At 46.3% G+C, this 15,662-nt stretch overlaps 1 protein-coding gene across 1 annotated transcript in view; it reads right to left on the bottom strand.

The window, feature by feature from the left end:
* The window catches only part of ABCG1 (ATP binding cassette subfamily G member 1), a 68,412-nt gene extending 57,386 nt beyond the window's left edge, over positions 1–11,026 (bottom strand). The window contains exons 1-2 of the mRNA XM_029938892.1: positions 10,977–11,026; positions 10,202–10,249 (exon numbers count right to left, since the gene is read on the bottom strand). Coding sequence (XP_029794752.1) covers positions 10,202–10,204 — 3 coding nt within the window. The 5' untranslated portion in view covers positions 10,205–10,249; positions 10,977–11,026. The remainder of the gene's footprint in view (positions 1–10,201; positions 10,250–10,976) is intronic.
* Positions 11,027–15,662: the final 4,636 nt, after the last annotated feature.

The raw sequence follows: 15,662 nt of genomic DNA, 5'->3' as shown, positions 1-15,662 counted from the left end.
GACGGCAGGAAAGTGGGTCCTTGTGGGTGTGGCCTATGCGTGGGCTTTTCTACCACAGGAGCTGAAGGAGTCCTCACTTCTCCATGTGCACACTGGGTAATTAGACTCTCAGCCCTGCGGGAAATAGTGCATGTCGAGCACTTTCCACCACGCACGGCCCCTGGCAAGCAGGCCAATCCCAGTCCTGACCGGCACTGTCCCTCTTGTGCCAAATCAAGGAATAAAACTGCAGAATAAGTCAGATCTGTGATATTGGCATCAGGACTCCAGGTTGTAAGTAACAGAAATTCAACCCCAAGTGGGTTCTGCTAAAGGTAAAACACTGCCTTGCGTAACTGAAGGGTTCAGGTTGTGCTAGTTTCAAGCCTGCCAGGGCCAAGGACCCATAGTATGTCCTCAGCTCTTGATCCCTAGCTCTTTCCATGCCTCTGGCGTCCGTCTGCTGACGTCACCCTCGGCAAGGCTGTCTCCGCACAGCCCGCCCAGCACCTTCAGGCTTGCAGGTGCCCAACACCGACTGGTCTGGCAAGAACCCCAGTGGAAAGATTAGGCCATTTGGGAGTTCTCTGAGCAGAAACGTGTGTGCCACAGAGGCAAACACAAGAGAAACTCATCACAAGACTGCAGTCCAGACCCCAAACCCAATAGAGATTTCTGCTAAGATGCCACTGACAGGTGGGCCAGGCTGAGTTGAGAACTTCCCGGGGAGAGACCCTTACTCAGCAGACGGCCGGCTCCGGTATGAAGTAGCTGCCATTGCCACCAAGGGGTCCCTGTGCCTAGCGGGACCCCCTGTCAGTCTGAGTGATCTGTGTTCCAGGTCACAGAGCCAGCCCTCCTCCCCACAGTAGACGCTGAGTTATTCAACGAAGGCCCCGGGTTTCTCTCTAGGCCTTCACCTCAAGACCAACCATCCCTCGGCCCCCCAACATTGCTTCTAGACCATGCTGCCTCTTCCTGGCTACCTTTCTCTGCACGGGTTCCTTTTACTCAGGGTCCCTTGTGAAACTTGGGGTGCACCACTGACTGCCTATTCAAGATGCTCCCTCCTCTTGCTGGGGGGCCAGTGTTCCGGGGTTCCTCTCAGACCTGCCGGTAAGGACGAGCTTCCCTGGGGCAGAACCAGCTCCCTGACATCCTGGGGACGTGCGGGTCAGTGGACTCAACCACCAGGGACTGAATTCACTTTCTTTATAACTAGGTACTCACCATTGCCTAGTTTGCCCATTACCCCCCATATTCCATTTTAAGGGCTGTCCAGTTGATCTCTGCGAGACGTCCAGCCACTGAGGCTGGAAGATGGGGGGACGGGGTGGAGGGGCGGAGGCTCCCTGAGGACTTGGCCTTGGGAACAAGTGTCCAGTTAAGGGAGGGATGGGAAGGTCAGACATCCAGATGGGCTTGCAGCGGGCCTGTCAACTGATACAAGTGAACACAGCCAGGAGCCGGCTGCAGGGGGTGAGGCTGGCTCGGCCTCTTGGACTGCCCCACCCCTGCAGGTCCCAAACATGAGATCCCTGCAGAGAATCTTTGGGGACATCCCATGGCTTCCCAGCCTCCCCACTCCCAGCTGGCGAAGAAGAAATCTAATGAATATATTCTCTATTAATACAGTCTTCTTCATAGTTTGGTGATTTGGCTTCCAACAGTTTTGACCTTGAACTTCCCTTGCTCACAGGGTGGCCGGCTCGGAGTTGACCTAAGTGGACCCTATTGGCTGTTCATTGTCTGCTCAGCTACAGAGCCTCGTGTTCCAGGACGTGGGACTTTAGCCCTCCGCTCAGCAGACACCAGAGATTGCCCGCTCTTCCTGGAGCTGATCTCCACATTGGAGAACGGCGGGGTGGCGGGGGGGGGGGGGGCATGGGTACAAAACAGAGAAAACCCTGCTCTCAAGTGTAGTCAGGCGGTAAGGTTCTTACCCAGATGGGGGGTGTTTTTAACTCATTCCACAAGCTTACCATACTTCAGGGATCCTTCTTTACCTAAGCTGCCAGAGCACCCATTGTGCGATTTAGGGGAGAGGCAAAGTGGGGACCTCCCAGCACCCTGCCCGTCTGCCACCAGGAGACCATCCCCGTCATTTCACGTATCACCATTTCCTGGAGGAAAACACACAACCGGGCAGACCTTCCTGCCCAGCCCCCAGCTCCCCGTCAGCCACATCAGTCTGCACAGAGAAAACGTGCAGGCTAATGGGGATGTCTTTCCCCAAAGTCTCTTGGAAAATCAATTTTTGGAAGGGACAGGGGAGAGAAGCATTTGCTCATTTTCCTTTCTACAGCCCGAAGGTCTGACTCTGAAGGCGACCATTTCCACACAAGTAAAAGCAAATACGGTGCCAGAACAGCCAGTGGGAAGGGGACACGTGCCGGGGACCCCTGAGCTGGGCCAGTGGGGTGAGTCTCACCCCTGCTGTATCCCAGACCTACGACCCCGCCGCAGGTGCTAGAGACCCAGCTCTAGCATGGCCACGACGTGCTGGCTTTTCTGATCCTTTCTCCGTCATGTTGGCAGAGAATTAGGGTCATTGGGCCTCTTCTGTTTTACATAAAAGCCGCTGCTTTAAAAAAGGAAGAGAGAGAAAGAGGGGAAATACAAATGTGAGTGAGTGCGATAGAATGAGAAAGAGAGAGAAGGCGGCGGGGGGGTTGTGGGGGAAGGAAGACAGAAAATTGAGAGGTAGCAGCAGGTGTGGAGGAACACCGCGTGCCAGCCCTTGCGGGCAGGGATGGGAAGTGACAGAAGACATACAGGCGGTGTCTCGGGGAGGGCAGCCTCTGCGTACCAAACCCCTGCTATAAGCTGCTTCATTCTAAAGACACGTCGTTTTCATCTCCGTGGTTTGCTGGGTTCCTGTTTTGCTGGCCCTCCTGCCTCCTGCCATGCTCTGTCTCCTCTGGCCCAGCCCCAAAGGGGCCCCCTCCCTCTTCACCTGCTGGGACGTGGGGCGGAGGATGGCCGCAGGTGCACGCGGGGCGGAGGGAGGAAGACGGGGAGCTCCAGAAGATGGAAAGATGAGGTTAATGAGGGATGCTTTCAGGAAAAGAAAAATGCAAGTAAATCTTCAGAAGCTAAATTAAGAAGTAATAAGTGTTGCAGATGATTCCTGGGTTTCTCCATTAGCACAGGAACAGTGAACAGCAGGAAAGTTCTAGAAAACAATCTCCACAAATGAAGAAAGAGGAAACAACATCTGGCAGTGAAATGACCTCCGAGGCTGAAGTCCAGACAGAGGTCTAAGAGACGGACTGGGAGTCAAGTACTGGAGGCTTCCCCCACACATGAATAAAAGCCTTCCTCTGCTCCCACCGGAGCTTTCAAGGTTGAACTCACGGAGCGCACCCCACTTTTCCTCTGTGGAGCTGCCCTCCCCCGATCAACCTGGGCATGCAGCCCCCACCTGGAACTAGTCAGAACACCCCATCCCTCGGGCCACTGCATTTGTTCTGGAGAGGATTTACGAGCCCCACGGGGCCCTCGGAGTTGTCCCTGGGACTTGCCAGGGCCCTGAGAAGGAGAGCGTTGACAGCCCCCACGGCAGCCATCTTCCCTGCCTGCAAGGAGGGAAAGCATGCAGGCACCAGGCTGGACCCCTGGGCACCGTGAACAGGTCGGTGCCTCTCGGCACCTCCGTGACCACAGCCATGAAGTAAGTGACAGCCGTGCCCATCTCGTTGGATCATTTGGGAGGATTAACCGAGTCAAATTTTTGATACTCGCATCTGACTCACTGTGTGTGTCTTATAAATAATGTTGGTCATCCTCATTATGGGATCCAGTACTTTCCGCCTGACCTTGAAGTAGCATGAATTAGGTTTCAGTCACCTGAAGCCTGAACATCCTGATTAGGGCACATAGTCTGTTACAAGTCAGGGCCCCTAAGCCAGTTTATGGGGAGCGCTCATGATGAGTTTATAGGTCCACCTCATAACTCTTTATTTCCTTTGCCTCTGTTCACCCAGGCACATGCCTTATCTCCCCCAGGAGATCATGAATCCCAATGTCTCTGGAATGTTTCTGCGCCTCCAAAATCACTCTGGCATCTAGCCAGAGTAGGTGTCTGATAAAAATCACGAGTCATGTTGAACAACCTCTAACATTTTGGAAGGCGCTGTAACATCCATGGTCCCAGTGACACTCAGGACGTCCCCGCAGATAGCAAGGCAGACGCCATCACTGGAACACACTTGAATCTCATACCCCAGCCCCAAGGACAGGGCAGACCACAGTGTACTTTTCCTAGCAGTCCAATAATCTACCCCTAGTCCCCGGAAGGCAGTGCCTCCGTGCCATGCCGATGCAGGTACAGACCGACTCTCCTGGCTCCAAAGACCACAGTTCAAGTGCAGCTTGCTCTGTGCCCTGAAGCCTTCTTGCCTTCCCCAGACACCCGAGCTCTCCCATGATCTGCAAGCCCCACCTCTCCCCTCCCCAGCCCGGGATATTTTCCTGAGCCGCCTACCTCTCTTCTCCAGGCCCCTATTTCCCCTGCTCCCACCTCCCAGGAAGGCCCTGGGCAATCACCTACTTGAACTTGGGCATTTGGAAGCAAAAATTTGGTGGGGGAGATTATCTTCTGCTTGGCTGGAAACTCCTGGACAGGGCCCTGCAACTCAAAAGTCCCCACGGCAAGAGAGAAACAATTTAATTAAGAAAGAAAAAAGACTCAGCTACTTTTTAAGGGAAGGGAAGGGAAAATAGCTAAAGCAAGGAAATTAGCCTCGAAATTATCTCAGTAAATGATCCTGCCTTGGAAATACGGTGATGCAGGTTCCATGAGGCTTGAAAACCCCCATCTCCCAGCGCCTGCCGAGCGCTCTGCACTTGAGCACCACACCTCTCTCAAACAGGGAGAGAGATCTGAAGAGGCGAGCATTCAATGTGTTCAAAATCACAGGAATGCTAGTGGGGAGAGGGGAGAGATGTGCTTTACTCCATTCCCCTCCCCCACCGAAGCACGGCTAAAATCTCTGGGCATTATTATACAAAACACACATGAGGAGACCATGACCCAAGGACTTTGGGGGACCCAAGGAACCACACTGGGTGAGGTCCCCGGGTTTTCTTAGTGCCTCATATCTCCCCAACATTCATGTGAAGAAAGCAACAACCCAGAAGTATTAATGGGCACAAACAAACAAAAAATGCCCCCTCAAAGAAACAGCCAAAAGAACAGAAAAGGGGCATTCTAGAAATAATAGAAATTTGTTAGGCAATTACTGCTCTACCGTAGTCAAACACCACACAGTAAAATGTGGCCCCACCCGACCTAAACCAGTAAAGATGAGTGCAGAGCCCAGTTTCTGCTCTCCTCAGGCTAGAAGGGAGCACCGAAACATGCCCCCACCCCTGGGCAACATGGTGTTGGAGGCTACAATCCATCCTCAGAAGGCAGGAATAAGGAGCCTCCCCTTTCTTCCCTGGGGTGGCGGCAGAGGAGGCCCAACAGAATGAGGACTTTCACCACCGCCCAGTGTCAACAAGAACACGACACTTTCTCCAAACCATGGTGCCAGTGGAGATCATGTGGGAGCAATAATGCAGTCCCCTATCTCTCACAGCCAGGGAGGCAGGGGTGGAGGCCAGGTGGGGATCCAAACTGCAATCCTTCCCAGCAGAAATGAGGAGCTCCTCCCTTGGATGTCAACAGAGAGCAAGCAGAGAACCTGGACTTCTACCTCATCTGATGGTAACGAAGCAGTGCCCTCCCACTTCTCCTACCTTAGTGATATCAGAGGAAGCCGGCTAAAGCAGAAAGCTTAAATAAGACCTAAAGTTTCATTACATAATGTCAAATATATTTAGACTCCCATCAAAAATCTTTAATTGTCCAAGAACCAGGAAAATCACAATTCAAATGAAAAAAAGCAGTCACTAATGCTAACATTAAGGTGACAAAAACATCATGATTACTTTACACAATTTAAAAGTAGCCATCATCAAAATGCTTCCATGAACAATTGTGACAGCACTTGAAACAAATTAAAAGACAGAAAGTCTCAGCAAAGAAATAGAAGATGTAAAGAAAATAAAATGGAAATTTTAGAACTGAAAAATACGATGCCCAAAATGGAAAACTCAGCAGATGGGCACAACAACAGAATGGAGAGGAGAAAGGAAAGAATCAATGACCTGGGCAATAGAACAACAGAAATTTTCCAGGCTGGACAACAGGGAGAAAATAGACTGTGCATGAGCAGAGGCCGAGGGACATGTGGGACCGAAACAGAAGATCTAACAGAATATCTATAATCCCAGAAGGGTGTTTGGAGGTTGAAAATACCCAAAGAAATAATGGCTAAACACTTCCCAAATTTGGCAAAAGACAGAAACCTCCAGATTCAAAAGATTTAATAAGTTAAGTAATTCCAAATTGGATAAATCCAAATAAATCTACAATAAGACACCCCATAGTCAAACTTCTGATACTGAAGGCAGTGAAGGGGACATGTCTGTCATCCTACCTGGAAAGAAAAAGCAATTCAAATTACAGCAGATTTCTTATTGAAAACAATAGTGGTTGGAAAGAATTGGCACAACCGTTTTCACTTGCTGGAAGAAAAGAACCATCAACCCAGATTCTTATATCCAGGAAAAAATATCCAGGAATGAAAGGGAAATCAAGACAAATTTAAGAAAATTTGTAACAAGTAGACATATCCTAAAAGAATGACTGAAGAAAATTCTCCAAAACATAAAGAAAATGGTAAAAGAATGAAATTCTGTACATTGAAAAAGAGAAATAACACTAAAAGTAGAAATATGAGTAAACAAAATAAACTTTTTCTTCCACTCGAGCTTTTCCAATCATATTTGATGGGTAAAGCAAACATTGTAGTATTGTTTGCTGTGCTTCTATGTGCGTGTAGAGTAAATATTTAAGACAATTACATTATAAACAAAGGAGGGGGAGGAAATATAAACGGAGGTAAGGTCTCTGCATGGCAATCCAACTCATAAAACGATGACACTAAAAGACTGATGTCATGTAATGTAATATCTAGAGAAACCATTAAAAATCAATTCAAAGAGATGGTTTCAAAACACAGCGAAGTCAGAAAACAGTTCTAAAAAAAAAAAAAAGTTCAAGTGACTCCTAGGAAAGCAAGGCAGGAAAATGAAAAACAGGCAACATGGAAAATAAAAACTAAAATACATGCTTAAGCCCAACATGTCAATACTTACATTAAATATAAATGACCCAAGGGGTACCTGGGGGGCTCAGTCCGTTAAGCCTCCAACTTTGGCTCAGGTCATGATCTCACACTTTGTGAGTTCAAGCCCCACATCGGGCTCTGTGCTGACAACTCAGAGCCTGGAATCTGCTTCGGATTCTGTGTCTCCCTCTCTCTCTGCCCCTCCCCCGCTCACTCTCTGTATGTCTGTCTCTCTCTCAAAATAAACATTAGAAAAAAGTTTTTTTAAATGTAAATGACCCAAACAACAGAACTACAAGCCATGTGAACAAAAACTGATAGGACTGAAAGAAGGAAGAGATAAATTCATAATTACAGTTGGAGACGTCATCGCCTCTCTTAGCAGCTGCTAGAACAACTAGACAGAAAAATCAGCAAGGATACAGAACTCAAGAGCACTACTGAGCAATGTGTTCCAATCGGTATTTATAGAACACTCCAGCCAACAGCAGGAGAATGCACATTCTTCCCAAATGTTCATGGAATGTGTATCAACATAGATCATATCCTTGGCCATAAAACAAACCTCAACACAGTCAAAAGAACTGAAATTATGCAGAGTTGTTCTCTGACCCAAATCAAATCAAACTAGAAATCAATAATAGAAAGATAATAGGAAAATTTCCAACACTTGGAATTGAAACAATGCATTTCCAAATAATCCATGAGTCTAAAGGGGATCTTAATGGCAAACAAAATACAGTTAACTGAATTAAAATGAAAATACATGTATCAATGTACACATGTGAGGGCTACATCAGTGTGGAGCAGAAATGTATAGTGCTAAAAGCAAATACATTAAAAATGAGGAATAATATGAAATCCATAATCTAAACTCTCACCTCAAGAATGTAGAAAAAGAAGAGAAAAAAACCCCAAAATATAGGAAATTGTAAAGATATGAGCAGAAATCAATGAAATTAAAAATAGAAGAATAAATAAAATCAATGAAACACCATCATTTAGAAATGACCAATAAAACTGAAAAGCCTCCAGCAAGATTGACAAAGAAGAAACACAGAAGACACAAATTACCAATATTGGTGACAGACAGAGCAGAAGACATCATTACAGATCCTACAGACATCTGAAAGACCATAGGGCAATACTACAGACAACTCTGCACAATAAATTTGACAATTTAGATGAAATGAATGAATTCCTCAAAAAACACAAAGTAACTCACTGAATATAAAATAGATTATTTGAATAGCCCTGTAACTATTAAGGAAAGTGAATCCATCATTTTAAAATTCAAAAAGAGAAAGGAAGAGGGAAAAATGGAAGGAAGGAAGGAAGGAAGGAAGGAAGGAAGGAAGGAAGGAAGGAAAGAAGGAAAGAAGGAAGGAAAGAAGGAAGGAAAGAAGGAAGGACTCTCCAGGCCCAGACAGCTTCCCTGGAGAATTCTACAAAAGTTTGAAGAATTCACACCAAGTCTATACAATCTCCTCTGGAAATAGAAAAGGAGGGAACACTTCCCAATTCATATTATTTAATTAGTATTACCCTGGGATCAGACAAAGTATTAAAAAAAAACTACAGACCAAATCCCTCATAAATATAGATGCAAAAATCACCAACAAAATATTAGCAAACAGAATCCAACAATATACATTTAAAATCACACATTATGTCCACATGGGGTTTATCCCAAGCATGCAACTCTGGATCAATATTCGAGCACCATATTGTAGTACACCATATTAACAGACTAAAGAAGAAAAATCACACAATCGTGCCAATTGATATGGAAAAAGCCCTTGACAAAGTTGAACACCTATTCATAGTCAAGAAACAACAACTCATAAAAATAGAAATAGAAGGCAATCTCCTCAACTTTCAGCAATTGCACTCCTCCTGAATATTTGTCCCAGAGAATGAAAACTTAGGTTCACACAACAATCGGCACAGAAATGTTGACACAATGCTATCCGTAATAGCCAAAGCCTACAAACAACCCAGCTGTCTGTAAATAAGTAAAGAGTTAAACTGTGGCCCGTCTACAATATGGAACACTACTCAGCAATAAAACCAAATAAAACCTATGCAATACCCAACAACCTGGATGGATCCCTAGAGAATTCTGGAAAAAACCAGTCCAAAGAGGTTATACATTGTATAATTCCATTTATGTGACTTTCTTGAAATTGCAGAATTACACAAATGGGGGAGATGTTTATGATTGTCAAGAGTTCAGGAGGGGACGGAGTGGAGGGAAAGAAAGTGGGGCTATAGAAAGGGGGCGAAGGGCCCTTGTGGGTGCCATTCTGTATCTGGACCCTATCAGTGTCAGTATCCTGGATGCAATGTTCTTCTACAATTTTGCAAGATGTTACCATGGAGGGAGCCAGGGAAAGGGCACCTAGGATCTCTCTACGCTCTTTCTTCCAACTCATGGGAACCTACAATTATCTCAAAGTCAAAGACTAATTGTTTTTGAAGTCACAGGACAGTCCTGAGTGAGGTCACTCCAGTTGAGGTGGCCTCAGGCCAACCTGTGGCAGAGAATAGACATCACACAGAGCACGGGGAGTCAGGAAGTAAGTGGTCGAGTTTTCAGATAAATCAGAGGAGGACATGGAACCAGAGAGCACAGGTCACTTGGGACCACACAGTGGGCTGCTGGGCAAGGAAGCGTTTGTGACCATTCTTTGTCAACTGTCAAGTTGAGACGGTGAGGATGGATGGGGCAAAGTTCTTCCTGCTTACTAGAATTCATGTGTGTGCGTGCACAGGCGCCGGGCACCTGCAGGGTCAGTGATGCCGGTCTCATCATTAGCCATCTGTGGAGCTGGGCTGGTCCTAACCGCTCAAAGCCTCAGCCTTCATCAGTAAAACAGGACTATTGGGAGCACCAACGTGGGGTTGGGTAACCTGGGGTGGTCACAGGGCCTGGGAGCCGAGAAGAGGGAAGAGCGGGCAGCTCGTGTGTGTCTAATATTGTCTCCCAGGTCCTCAGACCACGACCTTCTCCACCCTCCCCCACTGTTGCCGTTGCTCACCATCTTCCCCAGTGGCTTACTCTTCTTGTCTTCCTGTGATGAAGAGTTCTGTGTGGGGAAAAACAGGTGCATGAATGTACAAAGGCACTCCTAGCTCAGAGTGACGACATTTCAGTATTAAATGGTAAGGCATCAGTGTGGCTGCCAAAATCTTAAAACTTCTAGTTGTAAGATAAGTAAGTCCTGGAGAATGTAACGTACAGACAGCATGGCGCACATTACTGTATCTCATCTTTGAGAACCGCTAAGAGAATAAATCTTAACAGTATTCCTCACAAGAAAAAAGTCGTAACTATGTGAGGTGACGGGTGTCAGCTGAGCTTAATGGGGTGATTCTTTTGTGATACAAACATTATCAAATCGTTAGGTCGTACCCCTTGAACTACTACAATTTACATGTCAATTCATTCTCAATAAAACTGGGAAAAAAATTAAGGCCTCTTACTTTTCCTTGCCAGGCAACTCATCCACATTTACAGACTGGTTGTGTCTCCCTTAGCTGGCCGTGGGCTCGGGGGACGGGGGGCTCTGGCGCAGCCTCACTGAGCCCCGACATCCTGCAATGCCTGTCTGCTAGGTGGCTGTCCAGTATTTACCGGCTGGTGATCTGAGTCACAGACATTCCACATCACAGCCTACGTTATAAATTATTGTTGGTGCCTAGATCAACAAACATGACATCTTCGCTTTGATCTACAACCAGCTACATTTACTGTAAACATTTGTATTTTTAAAAATTTCTTCTTTACCAAAGAACACCTTGTCAGTGACTTACCCACAGGCTCAGATGTAAACACTTCCCAGGGAGCCCTTCTGCCAATACCAACCCCTCTGCACCGAAGGGTATTTATTTTGCCATTAAGAAAGGGAAGTAGCCTGTGCCTCATGTAGGGCAGAATTTCAGTTTTCATCACTGCAGACATGTGAAAAACCCCAAACCACAAGCAAGGATTTCAGTTTCTGTTCTGCATCCATACAAAACGCATCGTTTAAAATAGGCATAACGCAACCATCTGTGTAATAATATTGTCAGCGCAATGGTTCCCTGCAACAAACAGGAAGCCCGGGAGGTTACTAAGGGTCAGTCTGCTCCCTCCGGGGTTACTGTCACAAAACGGCACCTGTCTGTCCACAGACTGGCCAAGTGTCAATCTACTTGGAGCTTCCCGCTTCGGGTCAGATGATAGATTTCACATTTGTGAACACTGTGGAATTTATTTCTTTTTTATGAAATATGTTTAGAACAACTACGGCCAGGACCGGTTCATCAGAGCCTATAGGGTCATGGTCAAGGATAAAAGGAGTATTTCCTAGAGGAAGGTCTAGAATACCTTACATAACACCATAGCATGATAACTCAGGTCAATGACTGTTGTTGCCAAGTGGGGGCAAAGGGACCTAGCAAAGCATCTGAGAACTCAGGGCTTTAGGGGAGTTAGCCATCACCCAACAGCAAAACCCGACAGCCTTAGAGGCCATGGTGGGTCCCAGAAAGGTGCTTTGAACTTCACAGCTCTTAACTCTCTTCATCCTCCTCACCACTGCGTGAGCCAGACACTGTTATCATCCACAGTGGGGAAGTAAGGCACAGAGAGGTTATGTAACTTGCCCGAGGCCCCACAGCAAGAAAGTACCCAATCTCGGAGCCTGAACGGTCAAGTCTGTCTCCAGGGATTGCAACGTTTTCCCTGTAGGAAGGATTTCTTTTCTTTTTTTTAAGTAAAGCAAACACCGTTGATGTCGGGATTGGAGAATTTTACCTGTCTATACAGTTGCATCCTCACCTCCCAGATCACGATTCAGAACATTTCCATCTAGAATAATTTCACCACGTGACCTGTATCGTGTGCCCAATCCCAGTAAGCCCCCTCTCTGAACGTAAGCACAACTCTGGGTTCCATCAGCATTAATGAGTTTCATCTATTCTGGACCTTCATATCATTGGCTTCTGGAACATGCCTCTTCGTGTGTGGATTCTTCCACTCAACAGGATTTCTAAAACAATTTTTTTTAATGTTTATTTATTTTTGAGAGAGAGAACACAAGTGGGGAAGAGGCAGAGAGAGAGGGAGACACAGAATCTGAAGCAGGCTCCAGGCTCGAACTGTCAGCACAGAGCCTGACGCGGGGCTCAAACTCATGAGCTGAGAGATCATGACCTGAGCTGAAGTCGAACACTTAACTGAGTGAGCCCCCCAGGCGCCCCTCAACAGGGTTTTGGACCCATTCACGCACAACATGGCTGCGTGCGCATGCCCAGCTCCTCCCTTTATCATTTGCTTTTTTTTTCTGAAGGGGGATGGGGCACATGTGAGCGGTGTCCGGTTTTCGGCCATTACCAGCGAGGCCACTGTCCTATCCACCTTCCTGAGTGTCCTCTGGGTGGACACGAACATTCGTTTCCCTGGGTTACGGGGTAGGAAGGTTTAACTTTAGTAAATCCTACCGATCAGCTTTCTATGTTTCTACTGATTCATACTCCCTGGTGCTTCACACCCTTACTGTCACTGGGCATTTTGGGTTTTTTAGAAAATGTGGCCACCCTGACAAGTGTGTGGTGACTACATCCCCAAGGTTTCGATTGCCTTCCTGCACTGACTAGAGATGCACCATTTCGATTTTCCCTCATTTTAAAATTGCATTGTTTTGTTTTTAGAATTGGGTTCTAGGATTTCTTTTTTTTTTTAAGACTTTAAAATTTTTAAATAATCTCTACACCCAACGTGGGGTTTGAACTCACAACCCCAAGATCCGGAGTCATACGCTTCACCGACAGAGCCCACCAGATGCCCCTGATCTGTCAGATTTCTTGATGTATCCTGCATATGCGTTCTCCGTCTGCTAGACACGTTGGAGATGTGCTCCCCCGGTCCACGGCTTGCTATGGAGTTTCCTAATATTCCTCATTTTAATAAAAGCCAATTTTTCATTATTTTCCTTGATGCTTACAGGTTGGGGTCCTTTATGGATGTGTGTCTTCTTTATGAAATCTCCGCCCACAACAAGAATATGAAAATATTTTCTTGTGTTTACTTCCAGAAACACCACTGTTTTGTTTTCTTTTTTTTAACTTAAAAAAATTTTTAATGTTTTTATTTATTTTTGAGAGAGAGAGAGAGACAGATAGACAGACAATATGAGCAAAGAAGCATCAGAGAGAGAGGGAGACACAGAATCCAAAGCAGCTCCAGGCTCTGAGCTGTCAGTACAGAGCCCGACGCGGGTCTTGAACCCACACACCATGAGAGCATGACCTGTGCCAAAGTTGGATACTCAATCGATTGAGCCACCCAGGCATCCCTATGATGCATCTGAAATTAATTTCTACGTGAAAGGCAGAGGTCAGAGTGCACATTTCCACCTGTCTGCTCGATTGCCCCAGTGCCCATTTACTGAAAATAACACCGCCTCTCCATCAAATTGCACCCGTGCTCTGATGCAACCAGGCAGCCGTCCCCGGGAGGAAAGTGCCTTTCTGACGTCTACCCTGCTCTGTCTCTCTGTCTGTCCTTACCCCAGCACCACCACGTCTGTTACTGCAGTTTTTAAGCCCCGAGAAAAGACAGTGCTCTAGATCCCTTGTTTTTCCATATACATTTTAGAATCGGCTTGCCCACTCTCATCAAAAAGGAGGAGAGAAGACAGAAGCAAGCAACCCCCTTGGAGTTTTGATGGGGACCGTGTTGAGAACGGACACCTTACAACACTGAGAGTCCTCCCCCACGGCTCGGGCATCTCTGCACCCCCTGGTCCTTGGTTTCTCCCAGAGGTGCTATAAAGTCTTCAGGGCAGAGTTCTTGTCCGCTGAACCAAACTTTAGGGTTAGATTTCTTCTCTCTCATATGTTTGTATTATCATAAATGACGTGGTTAAGCTCACTGTCCAGTTGTTCGTTGCTCCAAGGTAGAAATAAAATTGGTTTTTCTATATGGGGACTGTGTATCTTGCAACTCTGTTAAAACTCTTATTGCTCCTGCAATCTTTATTACCCTCTTCTTTCTGCTTGCTTTGGGTTTCGTGTGGAGCTTTTACTAGGTCCTCAAGGCGGAAGACTGCATTATTGATTTGAAGATCTTCTTTTTTAATCTTGGCTCTCAGACTTGTAAATTTCCCTCTAAACACTTTCTCTGCAGTGTAAATTTTGGTATGTCACTTTTTTATTTTCATTCATAGCAAAGTGTATTCTAATTTCCCATGTGATTTCTTCTTTGAAATTTGATTATTCGAAATTAGGTTATTTCCACGTATCAGTGAATTTCCTAAAATCACCTATGACTGATAGTAGTTTATAGATTTATTTATAATTTTACTACGATGTGCCTAAGTTTGATTATTTTCATTTAATGTTTATTTATTTTTAAGAGAGAGAAACAGACAGAACGTGAGCGGGGAGGGGGCAGAGAGAGAGGGAGACACAGAACCTGAGGCAGGCTCCAGGCTCCTGTCAGCACAGAGGCCGATGTGGGGCTTGAACTTGTGAACTGTGAGATCAGGACCTGAGCCAAAGTCAGACACTCAACCAAGTGTTCCTAAGTTTTAATAATTTTTTTAAGGTATTCTTTCTTGTTGGATTTAGTTTCTTGAATCTATGGGTCACTACCTTTCCTAAGATTTGAAAAATATTTGGCTAGTATTTCTCTGAATATTGCCCCTCTCTCCCCACCCCTCCCCTCTCTGTCTCCTCTTTTTCCAGGACTCCAGCCCTACCTGTGTTGCTACGGGTCACGGCCTTCCCACAATTATACTTTGTTCTGTGTTTATAATTTTTTCCTCTATGCGATTCATTTGGATATTTTCTATTGATCTCTCTTCAAATTTATTTTCTTGTGTTCCTCTGTATTCAGTCTGCCATTAAAACCACCTGAAATACCCTCATTTAAAATATTTATTTGTTCATCTCATATGTCCTTTTGATGATTTTTGTAGACTCCAATTCTCCTGCGACATGCCCCTCCTGGCATTGACTTTCCTCTACCTTCTATTCCATTTTTCACGTGTTTATCATAGTTATTTTGAAGTCAGAGGCTGCTAATGCCTTTTCCGAGTCATTCTCTGAAGTTTGACCCTTACACACGTGAGGCGTTTCCACGGGGGAGTGAAACGAAGCCTGTCTCCTGATCCCGTGGCCGCGGGGCTGTCACTTCTCACCCACAGCCTGTGGCTCGTCTCCGAGTGCTGATCCCGCACTTCCAGGAACTGGGCAGGAGACAGACGTTGCCATGCACCCTCAGTAAAAACACCACTGCAATAACCCCAGCTCTGTGCCCACTGGGCGTCAGGAGGCGTCTGTCCCTCCCACAAACAGCCCGTTGTCTTGGGCAACAGCATGTCTCTAGGTAAAAATCAGTTTGGGGGGCACCTGGGGGGCTCAGTCGGTTAAGCATCCGACTTCGGCTCAGGTCATGGTCTCCCGGCTTGTGAGTTCACATCCCGCGTTGGGCTCTGTGCAGACAGCTCAGAG

The sequence above is a fragment of the Suricata suricatta genome, chromosome 5, assembly GCF_006229205.1.
Source record: "Suricata suricatta isolate VVHF042 chromosome 5, meerkat_22Aug2017_6uvM2_HiC, whole genome shotgun sequence".
Classification (NCBI taxonomy): Eukaryota; Metazoa; Chordata; class Mammalia; order Carnivora; family Herpestidae; genus Suricata; species Suricata suricatta.
This window is presented reverse-complemented; position numbering and strand designations above follow the sequence as displayed.